This window comes from Protopterus annectens, chromosome 10.part0, assembly GCF_019279795.1.
Source record: "Protopterus annectens isolate FY-2018-M chromosome 10.part0, PAN1.0, whole genome shotgun sequence".
NCBI lineage: Eukaryota > Metazoa > Chordata > Ceratodontiformes > Protopteridae > Protopterus > Protopterus annectens.
In genome coordinates, this window is record NC_056744.1 from 1,036,470,943 (window position 1) to 1,036,484,899 (window position 13,957).

A 13,957-nucleotide genomic window follows, 5' to 3' on the forward strand; every position below is an offset into this window, starting at 1 on the left:
AGACGTTACTTGGGATTTGAAGCTCACCACTTTAAATGGCAGTACTGCCACTCTTGTGGCAATACCACAATCACAACTGGTTAGGGATCAGTGCTATATTTCATTACTTTTTCCTCTGATTAGCCTGAAGGCAGTTATAAAGAAGTACTGCAAATGTTATAATTTTAATGGCAGATGAAGTACAAAGCTTTTTTTCCAAGTACAGTGTGAACTGTCCAAAACTTTGACATGCAAAAGTATCTGATCATGATAAACGCTCTAACACTGCAGTGGCTAGAATCTCTACTTTACATCCCCATGCTTTGGTGTTTATATTCAATCCTTATTTTTAGCCAATGAATCTGTGTGAAGCTTATCTGTGACTGCATGTGTTCTCTCCAGGTCCCCTGAATGCTCATCTATTAACAAAAATGATTACTATGGACTTCATCGTCTGGGAGTAAACATATAACTAAATATAATGTTGACAACATTGGAGGTATGAATTGGAGAACCTGTGACATATTCTAGCATTGTCAGCCTCACATATCTCTAGGTAGAGCAAATGATGGCATACATGGAGAGGTACTTATGGCACAGTATTTTCATTTTCCATGTAAACTGTTTTCCTGCTTCCTCTTATACTTTCATTGATTTGTTCATGGTCATACCATATGCAATAGATGAGCATGAGATGAAGACCAGTTTCTACACTTTATTCTTAGTATTCTTAACTATTGATCATTATGTTATGCTACCAATGATGTGTGCACCTATACATAGGATGAAGGGATTGTTATTAATTATACGGTATACACAAAAATATATTTTTATAGTAGGTACTTTTTTTGTAAATACTTGCAGACTAGTACTCTGTGTTGTGGTACAGAATGTACTATTCCATAGGCAGACCTTCCCTACAAATCTCAAAAAAGCAAATCAACATGTAAAATAAACCATGAATTTTTAACAGTCCTATGGTCACACTTAGCTCACAGGATGTACTTGAAGTTGTTTTATTCCATCTGGTTTACTAAATATACTTACTTAATCACATCAGTAACAGAATAAATAGTAGGACCTGTGACAGTCACACAGACCTTCAGTAGGACAGATTATATTCATGCATATGCTGACAGGTAGTGTATCACAATTAGTTAATGATGCACAAAGCTGCAAATGAGCCTTGTTCCAAAAAAAAAAAAACTGAGTTTGATTCCTAAACAACTCATTTTAATACACTATGGCTCTAAATCTGTCACTTAGCCAGACCAAAGCTAAATGGTCATAGACAAAAGCATTTTCATTTCAGCTAGGAATAAATCAATAAATAAAATAGCACATGAATACACACCACATTGTTTTTTCTCTAGATTAGTGCTCATTGAATACCAGATAGTACTTGCATGAAATGTCAGGAGAAACTTAATGAGAAAGAAAGAGCTGTAGGTCAGCTCATAAAGTGGAACATTTTCTCCCAATTCACCTATACATCGTGTCTGCATCTTGGGTCAATGCATGAAGGTGTAGCAAAATCTTAAATTAACACCTGGCATAGTCAGACACAGAATTTCTGGTGAGAATGCAAAATTAGAAACATCTACGGGTGACGGATATTTAATATTATCTGGCATGACAGATAGCAGATGAACATTTGCCTGTGACAACAGAAGAGAGGAATGTACTACTACCTAGCTGTGGAAACTAGAACATATGAAAGTATATTACTACAGCAAAAACACACCTACCTCTGTGTCCAAACTGCATAGGCCCTTGCATTTAAAGCATATTCCAGCTCAAAGCGAGTACGTAATGCTGCCACATGACTGCGACCTGGACCTCCACGAGCAACCAAGCAGTCTGAAGATGAAGAGGGCGATAATGAACCACTACTGTTACTGGAGGCTGGAGACATCAGCTGTATTAACATGAATACAGTATAAAAAATGAAATCAAACTGGAAAATGAAAGCAGTGTTCATAAGAAATAAATACAGCATCTGCTGTTACACCTGTTATACTGAGAATCTTTTACTAAACGAAAGCAAAAATATACATGGCTGCTGAAAAATGTGGATAAGAAATTTCTTTATATCTCATAGCTATTTAGTACCAAATAGTAAATGTTATAAAGAAACTAAGGCACACACCTTAATGGGATCTTTTTTTTCAAAACAATTTTTATTGATTTTAATTGTAACATATTACAATCACATAAAATCATGAGAGATAAAGAAAAAGTGAATCTAAAATGTTAACATATATATGTCTCACGTGTAAATATATATATATATATATATATATATATATATATATATATATATATACACAGAAATTAACAAATTTATAAAAACTGAAGTATATACAAAGATATCCAGTGAAGTCATTAGAAATAACTATTATTTTCTGTTTATATCATACATCACAGATAAGAAAAGAATGAATAAAATGCACTCATTATAAAAGTTAATACTTCTTCAACAAGTTTTGCAGATTGATCCACAAATGATGAACATGTTTTTCTAGTTGTTCTAGAAGTTATATTTCTTAATTGTACATTACATACATCATTTAATAGATTTTTGAACTCAGAAAATGTAGGAGGAGCTCCAGATATCCAATTCTTTGTTATGGATTTTCTAGTCACCGCTAGTATTGCCCAAAGTAAGGAGTACTTTATTTTTCTAACACATAGTGGAACAGGTGTATTAAATATAACCAAGGATTTGCTTAAAATATAGTTGTCTGTGAAAAGTGCCTGTAGTAAATCATTTACATTTTCCCAAAAGATGTTTAAAGTTGGACAATCATAAAATATATGAGCCCAATTTATGTCTATATTTGATTTACATTTATTACATATATTTTGTTTTTTGTTAATTTTGTCCATTAATTGAGGAGTGTAAAATGGCCTGTTCATGAATCTACAGGCATATAGTTTCCATCTCAAAGAAAAAGTTGTTTTTCCTGCTGATTTTAATATATTTGCCTTGTCTTGATAAGTCGGAGAATTATTATTAATTCAACTATAATAGTTCCAGTAGTTTTGTGGGTAACTACATGTTTCTTCTCTTAAGATTCTATAAATGAAAGAAAGTTTTCCCGAGTAAGTATGATTATGTAATAGGGTTGATTGAAGAAATTGTAGTAAAATCCTGGGATCATGTTTGGTGGATGAAGAGATCATTTGTAGTTTATTACCTAGAGATAATATGAATGTTTGTATGTCTAGCCACATGGATTTGTCCAGTTGATATTCCTACATTATGTGATCAGCAGATTTAGCCTTATGTTCAGAAGTCAATTGGAACCAGAACATGAGCTCATTATGTTTAAAAATGGTGATTTTGTTTGAATCTGTGGTTAAAAATTTCTTGTGTGAATGCTATGGGGAATAATAAAAAAAATTATTTATATTTAAGATGTTTATATATATAACATGTCTAAAGTTAATTCTAATATAATGAATGTAGTTAGCATTATGACTAAGAGTTATATAGGTGGCAAAATAATCTTTTAAAATCCATTGTGTGGGATTGCTTATTATTTCTAACCTGTCCGTTGAGTGCCTTGTTATTAACTGTATAGCTGATAATTCCCAGAGTAATTTCCATTTGGCTGAATATGAAGTGTCTAAAAGTTGTGTAATTGTTCTGATTATGGAGGAAATTGAGTAAAGATTTAAATCTGGAAATGCTATCCGGCCATTATTCCAGCTATTAAGATGTTGATTAAGTGCAATTCTTGTTTATTTTTTTCTTGAGACCAGAAACATTTTAATAATAGAGTATTTAACTTATTAATAAACTTTTTTGAAGGAAGAAGTTGAATAGATTGTATAATATACAACATTTTAGGTAGAATTATCATTTTTATAAGGGTTAATCTTTCATCTATGGTGAATAATATCATATTTCATTTAGAAAGTAAATTTTGGATATTTTCAAAACACTTGTTATAGTTTAGTTGTATTATTGATTTTACATCTTTAGCAATAATAATTCCAAAATATGTAATTTAGCCTATATTTGGAGTTTGTTGAACATAATATTTAGATTTGTTGCTTCTACTTGAGTATATGGGTAGAATTTTGGTTTTACTATCATCGAAAGATTACCCTGAAATCTTTTGAAAAGTTTTGATTGAATCAAATAAAGAGAATATAGAAGAGTCATGTCCTGTTGTGGTGATAACTACATCATCAGCAAATAATTGGATTTTAGCTGTTATATCTTTATCTACTTCCAAACCTTCTATATTGCTGTTAGTTCTTATATTATTTGCTCATGGTTCCATTATCAGCATGAACAGTAATGGGAAAAGGGGGCAACCTTGTTTGGTACCTTTTATGATAGGAATGTTATTGGTGATGTATGAGCCAATTTTAATATAAGCAAAAGTTACTTCATATAAATGTTTTAAGAGATTAATAAAGTTGTATGAGCAGTTTAAACACTCTAGAAGTGTGAACAGGTAATCCCAATTAATTGCATCAAAAGCTGCATTTATGTCAAGACTAATTAATGTCAAGTTCTTTTTTTTCTTTGAGAGAAATCAGTAAGGGCTAGTGTTCACTTTATATTATCAAAGGTGCTTTTATCAGTCACAAAGCCTGTTTGATTATCATCTATTAATTGATGTAGAAATGTCTTTAGTCTTTCAGTGAATATATTCATAAGCATCTTATAATCTACATTTAATAGGGATATGAGTCTGTATGAGGAACAATTTTAGGGTTTTTGTTAGATTTTAGAATGGGTAATATGAAGGTATATTTCTATGAAGGAGGTAGTATGGTATCATTTTGGGCTGCATTATATACATTATGTAAAAGGTAGATAGCTATTTTGGGCATAATCTTATATATTTCAGAAATGATACAATCATTTCCTGGTGCTTTGTTAGGTTTAAGCTTATTAATTTGATTTTGTACCTCTGTTAAAGTGATTTGTTTATCGATAATGTTTATTTGTTGTTTATTTAGTTTATTATATAAGTTTTTATTAATAAAATCCTTTATTTTATCCTTTGATTCTATTTGTTGTATGGTTTGATTGATTTCATGAAAATTAATTCTAAATTCTTCTATTATATCTTGTATACTGTGTACTTCCTTTTTCTTCCTTTTAGAGTATATATCTTTAATGCAGTTATGTTTGTTTAGTCTTTTGGTTTTATTTTTGAGGTTGGTTAAGTGTTTAGAATTTAAGGAGTAGGCAAGACATTTATATTTTTCACGAGTGATCATTGTTTTATGATGAAGAATAATCCTATATTCTTCATTTAGTTTGTTTATCTCATCTCTTATATTTTTAGAAGATAATCTTTATTTTTGAGATGCAATGTATCTAGTTTATCCTGTATTATTCTGATATCTTTTTTCCAAACTTTCTTTTTATTGTAATACCATTTGTTAATTTGCCCATATAAGTAAGATTTAAGGGCATCACAGACATATATGTCATGTGTATTGGAAGTTGAATTTACAGTTATAAAGTTTAGTATTTCTTCTTTTAGGAATGATTGAAATTCTTTAAGTTGTATAAGGTATACTGGAATTCTTTTTATTTGAACACTGGGAATATTGTTAGTATTTAGCTCAAATGTAATAGAGTTATGATCTGAAATTTTGCAGGATATAATTTTACTATTAGCTAGATCATTTATTATTTGTGTGGAGAACATTTTGTGTCTGTCAGAATAAAATGTATATTGTAATGAGTTATGTTCTACAAAGTCATGAATGTCTTTGAGCAGGTATGTGTCCATGTATTTTATTAAATGCTTAGCTTGTGGTGTAATTTTTCTTTTCCCTAGAGTAGTTATATATTTTAGATCTAAAATGCAATTAAAATCATCTGCCATTATAAGGTTTCCTTTGGAATGGGAAATTATTTGATTTAAAAGTTGTCTGACAGTATTGGTACCAATACCTGGGAACCAATAATTGTTTACTAGAGTGTATAATTTTTGTTTATTTCAACTATGGACAAACATAACAGTCCTCTGTTGTCTTGATATGTTTTAATTATTTTAATTATAGGGGAAGATTTATTCCATAGAATGGCTACACCTTTTTTCTTTTTTATATGTTCTGAACTTGTAATATTTATGTATTTGTTTGTATCTAGAAACTTAATATTGTCTTTTATTAAGTGAGTTTCTTGTAAGAAGATTATGTTTGGTTTGTGTAATGCTAGATATTTGAACATACTTCTTTTATAGGGGTTATTCAAACCATTTATGTTAATTGATAAGTCTTTTAACATAGTCATATTATATAATAATGTGTATAAGGTTGATTAGTAGCATATCAGTATCATGTTTGTAGTTAGTAGATCTCACTTGAAAAAAATTTGTTTAACCTGTGAATAATAAACCTTAAATCATTGTGGGAAATATGTATTTCATAAACTTTATATCTAATATTTCTCTGCATATAAGGCACACTGGATGTCAAAAATAAATTTTTTGTAAAGATGGTGACATGTTCCATATTAAAAAACACAATACAGCTCCCCGCCTGGAGTTATAAACTCCTGGTCTCAATGACATCAGCCACTGAGAACAAATCCTTTAGCAGTAGCAGCAAAACACAGCCTCCACTAATAGAATATATTATGTAATTAAAATGTGAAATAGAGATAGAAAGTATTAGCAATTAAACATATAAGGTTATATTTTGAGTATCTCATCAGGTACAAAAAGATATCTAAGAAGAAAAAGCATACTATATATAGATTGTATATGTCCAAGGATAGAATAAACTAATGCAACTGCCTTAATTAACTTGTAACATTTAAAGTAATAAATAAGACCGAGTAAATTGATCTATAACCTTATATGTAGTGTTAAATAGTAGCTATTATTTATCTATATAACAATTTATATTAGTTGCTGAACATCAGATAAGATTATATATGACCAAGATGATATTATCACAACTGTCATATTCATATAAATAATGCAATCAACCATAGTGTATTCATATATTATAATACAATCCTTCCCTCAGAAGTATAAGTGTAGACATGAACAAACAAAAAAAGGTATAATAGGTATTGATAAATGAGTGTAATTATAAAAATGCAATTGATAACAATCTTTTGCAAGAAATTATTTGCCTAAAGAAATATCAGTGAGAGTTGTCCATGGTTCTAGGTTAAAAAAGTTTAAGATGTTATTGAAACCAATTGATATTAACTCTATATTTACATTTCACTATCCACTTATGAATAAGCTTGCTGATGAGTTAATGTTAAGCCCTTACAACACAAGAGAACAGTATTATTTTTGCATTTTAACTCAAGAAAGTAACTGTACTATACTAAGCAGAGATTATTCTTACAATATGGATCTATAGAACAAGTGTGTAAAACAGACATTCAAGGCTGCTATTTAACAAATCAACAGATGACTAGCATGATTAATCACACTACAAGATTTGTTAATTCCACCGTCGAGTGGCCTCCGAAAGACATGCATGAATAGGCGTGCTTTCGCTGAAGGTTGGGCGTCGGGCTGGCACCTCGGCACCATAAAAATCTACTGCCAATCATTAGCAGACCAGAGTTCCGCTGTGGCGACCCCTAACTGGGAAAAGCCGAAAAGACAAACAAACAAACAAGATGCATTCATTGCATAGATTAAAACTGACATAGTTTAACTTATACCATAAAAACATGAAATGACAAGGTAACATAAATAATATATGTAAAATTACATTGCTGTGAGTGCTGTTGGTGAATATAGATGTACTTACAGTTATAGCTTCACCTTATGTTCTTTCTTTTTTTTTCTTCTCTTTTTCCCTACAAGCTTTCTTGCCTCAGGAGATCACGATTTATGTATTCCACGATGAGATATTTAAAAATCTGCCATGTAGCCTCCAAACCAAGTTAAAAGTTAAGACATATTAGGTATAGCATTAATTTAAACTATTAGAGTTACTTCTCAGTGATTTTCAAGCTCAGTTCTTCCTGGAGATGCATGTCTCCTAGCACAGACATCATTAATAGGTGTTGCATTGCCGAAAATACGAAGCAATGAAGTCAATGGTGTTTTCAAGCTGAATGGATGATTATAAAGCAGTGGAAGCAATGATAGCCTGCATGAGGTGAGTAACATGCAGAAATTGTCTCTAGTTCTTAAATCCACGGGAAATCCGCAGGGACAAAAGAAAACAGTTATTTTTTAAATATAGGGTGCAGCATTCAGAGACAGCTAGGTTTCAAAGGCCCTGTTTTATCTGCTATAGCAAAAAGGGAAGTAGCATGAGTCTTTTTCAGTTCAGTATTCAGAAGCAATAAATGAAGCAGGGAATCACAGCACCACAACAGGTCAAGAACATGACAAGCACATTGCCATACATTTCACCAAATGAAAGATGTCCTTTTCCATCATAACAAAAAAAAAAAAAAAAAAAAAAAAAAAAAAAAAAAAAGACACTTTTGCCAGCTTGTCATCTCCACCAACAACGATGTGACTATAGAGGTTAAAACAAATAACAGCATGACTATATAAGTTAAAATAAATATGATATCAAAAAATACATAATAAAAGGCACTGTAGCATATGAGACTGACATAAATAACAAAACTAGCTCTGTAGTTATTACTGACATGTAAAATGATGTGTAAGAAATGTTAATATATTAATTTAATAAACATGTCTGTTAACTATCTTTAGAACAAGGCCTGAAGTCCAAAAGAAACATGATGTATAGTGACTGTATATGGAAGAGAAGGATAAACATTATTAATATTATAAAAGTTTTACGTAAAGTGTGTATATAACTTGTATGAATATGCATTATAAATGATGAAGAGAAGATCTTTCCTTGAAAGCATATTACAACAAAAAGCGGTTGGTTAATAACATAAAGTCCATATGACAAGTGAAATATATGTATATATTATAAATCTGGTTCATTTATTTTTTTGTCTCTTTTGTTTTTTAGAAGTTTTCCAAGTGGAATTAGAAGCCATTCTTTTAAGAGAGGGACTCGCCCATTCCATTTCTTTTATTTTCTCCAGCAGTTTATGAGCTTTAATAAATGCCGGTGCAGAATCCAAGTCTTCAAATATCTTTGGTCCTTCATGAAGGAAAATCTTCAATCTTGCAGGGAACAAAAGGTGAGTCTTAATCTGTATTTTCTTTAATTATTTTACTAAAGGTAAAAATGTCTTTTTCTTGGCAATTACCATTGTTGAATAGTCATTGTCAAAACGAATTATAGAGTCATTGTATTTCAAAGGAGACTTAGACCAGGCAGTCTTTAAGACTAACTCTTTGTCAGATGAAGAGAGAAACTTTACTATGACTGACCTTGGTTGCTTGTTATTAATGTTACTGGTAGCTGTTAATGACTGGTAAGCCCTTTCTATTCCAAAAGACATAGCCTCTGGGAGATCAAGTGTTTCAGGTAACCAGATGTTGAGAAAGTTTGTCATATTGTTTCCTTCTATATTTTCATTGAGACCAAAAATCCTCATATTATTTTGACGGGATCTGTTTTCAAGATCATCCAACTTGTTTTGTAACATGGTGTTTTGTTTGAGTAAAAATTCTGTGTTGTTTTCATTCTCCATTAATCTGCCGTCCATGTCATTCAATTATTCTTCCATACTGGTTATTTGAAATTTTTGTTGCTTCAGATCTTCATGTAGCAGGTCCATCTGTTTAGTGTTTTTTTCCTTAAAGTTGTCTATTTTAGAGTCAGTTTTATCAATCTTAGTATTTAAGTCTTGAATGTTAGATATTAGAGTTTGTAGTTCTCTTTAAAGGCTGGAGTCATGACTGCCTGTCTTAGTGAGACTCATGCTGGAATTCTTTTTAGATGAGAAGAAATTTTCCTGATAGATTTTTGACTGGAAAATATGTCCACTTTTAGTTTTTAGTAGATATTCCTGTAGAAGAAGTTAAGTATTAACAGTATATGTAGAAAAAAATCCAAGTTTTCTTGTTAGAAGACAAAAATCCAGTATAAATAAGTTTTCTTTAGTGGAGCTGGTGAATTCTACTGCTACTCTGTGCCCATGCTGGCCACAGCCCATCACCTTAATGGGATCCTGAAGAAAGCATAACACCACTTATAACACATGGGTATATCTTACCTTCTAGGACTCTTTCAATAACAAAAAATTCTCTCAGTCCTCACATTTTCTCCTTAATGTTTCACTGGTGGACATTATTAACATTGGCCTTGAACCAGCCTTTTTTTTCAGTTTGATACAAGGTCATTCCATATGATTCTTTAAGCAAGTCCTGTAGACTTCATATAGACTTCATATATGAAAGTAATCCACACCACATAAATTAAAACATGTCCAGTTTGTGTGATTCCTCAAAGACTGTCAATATTGTAAAATATAAATCACTAGTTACTAGAACAATCTAAGTAACCATATATGGACATTTAAAAACAAATGAACTATAAAGGCAGTGAGGTGGTCTGTTTAAAATATAGAATCTGCTAACATGAATATCTGAAATAGCTGTATTGATATTCTTAGTGGCAAGAATCATAATGCATAGACAAAATCCCAAACAATACCATGCAGGAATCATAGGAGGTGGCAAAATGTCAAAATGGCTCCTGTAGGAGCATATAGCAAATCATCTTCTTCTCTGTTTCATTGACTTGCCACATTTGTTACTGCAAAATGAAATGCAATTAGTTAACTGGTAAGAATTGTCTGATTTACTAGTTTGTGCTGTAAGTAGTCTAATGACATCCTTAGTATGTGATGATAACTCTTTATTTTTTACATAACTACCTAGCAAACTGAATCTCATATCTAAGAGTTAATTATAACTTTACCTTAGACAGGATCTGTATTCACAGAAATTTTACTATTGTTTTTGGCTTCCACAGCTGTCTTGCCCCTTTCTTTGTTCACCAGATCTACAGGATATGCCTTAGCCTCTCCCAGGCTCCAATCAACCATGCCCAGGGCCAAGGAGACTGAGGGCACAGATGCAACATCATATTATTGCTAGGGAGTGTTTTATAATGCCCTAATACCCCAGCATGCATGTTTATGTAATGTCTGGGAAGGGTGGGCAATGGGTATGTGCTGGCATATCATCCCACCTGTATGATGACTCAGTCAGTGTCTCCCACCTATTCCCCTTTAGGAACACATCTAAATCCCCCCATCATCCTGCACCATCACTGTGAGTCCTTAGCATTCGCAAGGGATTGGCAGGCCTATCCTTCCTTGCTCCAGCCTCAGGCACCCAAGCCACTAACTCAACCAGGGTCACATGGACCATTGTCATAGTTTATCTCATTGCACTATGGCACTGTCAAAGAATCTGTATCTAGATGTAAAGCTAGATAGTGTTTAGTGCACATCAGGACCCGCAGCAATTTATGTATTCTCATTGCAGAAGTTGGCACCTGCTTGAAATACAATTTTCCATTTTATATATATATATATATATATATATATATATATATATATATATATATATATATGGGTTCACTTTAAAATTTCAAAATACTGAAATGGCAAATTTCAGTATTTCGAAATTAGAAACCCGAATATTCACAAACCCTACGACTCAAAATCTCACATACCACAATCCCGAACTCTCAAAATATCGAAAAATAGAGTCTGGCATCTGTTTTTGTTTTGTTTACACCCTCCACCATTTGCAAAACACCCATGAAACACTAACATGCTGTAAACTCGCTTACACACCATCTCACACGACAAACAAGTGATTCCTCCATGACCTGTACACATCTGCGGCTCATAACTGCAGTAAACGTGCTATTGCAAGCAGATATTCCTCCGTAGTGTAGGACTCATGATTGGCCAGGATGTGTTCAAACTGCTGCTGACGTAACATAAGCCTACATCGTTTAAGTATGGGTGGACTACCACCACACCCGGCTTCTAAGTTCATCCACCCTATCCTGCTCCCTGGCCAATGTCTGCATAAGCACTCCCAGATCTGTTGTCTTTGCCCCCCAACAAACACTTCAGTCTCCAGTGTCACACTTCCACGGAGTTCTGAGTGTGCGGCAAACACAAGGTATTCAAGTCAAACACATTCCAAAATGTGATGGAGAACAGAGGTGGAAACCTCTCAACACAGGCGGAACTAATAGTAAAGCGTCTTTTCCTCCCCAACACATACCAATCCCTGAAGTATTTCACAAGTTTCTGACCCTCCAAAAGGAAACCTTCTTTTAAGTTCAGTAAACACCTCTACCACTTCATCCTCTGGTAGGAATGCCAGGGTTATTGAACACTTCACACTCAGCTGGAACCGCAGGTTGGTGTTGTACAACCTAGTCAGTCCCAGCTGATGTACCTTCTGCCATATGTTATGACTAAAATGGAAGAGGCACCCCTTTGATTTCACCCCATTAAAGTTCAGTGCTGTACTCTTCTTGGCGGCTATCTCAAAGTCACAAAGTACGAACTGAGATCTGTTTGGAAACCATGCTGCTTTAACAACTGGAAGATAACATCCCACATAGCATTGTACGCCCGCAAAGACTTCTTACTCATTAAACAGTACAATAGTGGCACAGACTTACTATACCCGCCACAGCATAACATACCACGGATGCTATACAACTGTCTACATATCTCCCCCTTGTAGAAAAAAGTCCCATCCATTAACCAAATCGTGGCATTACCAAGATCATACAAGTTATTGACTGTGGTGAACACCAACACATTTTCTCCGCTAGCATCACTGATATGCTTTTGTATAAAGCTGCCTGCTTTGAGTGCATACTCCTCCATATTTAGATCTTGTAACATTACATATCTATTTCGGATCCCACTGGTGCACTTATGTCTTACCCTCCCCACTTGCTGAAGCAAAGCCCATCTGTTTGGGAGATGAGGCAATACATCTAGGGAAGTGGTTGCTAGCACGTCTTCAACCACTAAACACGGTGCATCATGTGAGATACATGCTCTCTCCTTAAAGTCCACACACATACCATAACTCTCAGCCTCTGTTGAGTCCCCTGCATGCATGTGTGTTGTGCTTTTCAACAGTTCTTCCCCATCTGCAACAGCGTTAGTTATCACCCTCCCCTTGCACTTCATAGCCCTCTTCCACTTACAGCACCAATAATTCCTCTGCGGTGCTGTCCTTTCAAGGTAGTAGATGTACCCTTCTGTTATGAGGACATCCTTTCCTTTCTGTGATTTCACCCTGGTGTATGTTTCGCCCACATTCCCTGGTGGAGTTGTAGTGTTGGATGCCATGATACTGTTGGTACAATGTATAGCTGGTTTGTGGGACAGGAGGCCTATATCCTTATTGGACAGTATTCTGGGACTTTGGGATTGTGATATCGCGATTTTGAGCCATTGGGTTTGTAAATGTTCGGGTTTCTAATTTCAAAATACTGAAATTCGGTATTTCAGTATTTCAAAATTTTAAAGTGAACCCATATATATCAATTGTTAGTTGAAAATGTTTATAACATGATGATCATACCCAGGAGATCCTTTCTATCCCTACTTAAGTGCAACATGGACCAATGGATAGGTAACTGGAAATTCATACCTGGTCTGGCTCCTATGCATCTGATGGACAGAGGTAGTCAGTAAATCACCCGCTATATAAATTAAATTTGCGGGTCACATTTGGGTTGCATGGCTAGGCTTATAAGGGCCTTAGTGGTTGTTAGCCTAGTATATACCTATGAACCTATAATAGTGGGGAGAGGTTATGTCTGGATAGTCTCAACTGGCAAGTATCTTTTATGAAGAACTTTAGACCAGTATATGTATGATATGAGCAAACCAAGCAGAAACTTCACAGCGTGGAGGGTGTGACGTTCACTCCTTGAAATATGTATACTACAAAATAATAAAATAGTAGGTAGTCCACAGTTGAAAATGGAATATCCTTTATTGGAACACACAGACAAGCGATCCTAGATGAACAGCATTAAATACATTCATTAATTTATATATAATCAGTTTATTTGGAGCAAG

At 33.6% G+C, this 13,957-nt stretch overlaps 1 protein-coding gene across 2 annotated transcripts in view; it reads right to left on the minus strand.

Moving 5' to 3' along the window:
* The window catches only part of LOC122813471 (serine/threonine-protein kinase TNNI3K), a 2,121,983-nt gene that overhangs the window by 334,994 nt on the left and 1,773,032 nt on the right, over nt 1-13,957 (minus strand). For both annotated transcript variants that reach the window (XM_044085806.1, XM_044085805.1), the window contains one exon: nt 1,728-1,897. In XM_044085806.1, the coding sequence (XP_043941741.1) occupies nt 1,728-1,897 (170 nt within the window). The remainder of the gene's footprint in view (nt 1-1,727; nt 1,898-13,957) is intronic.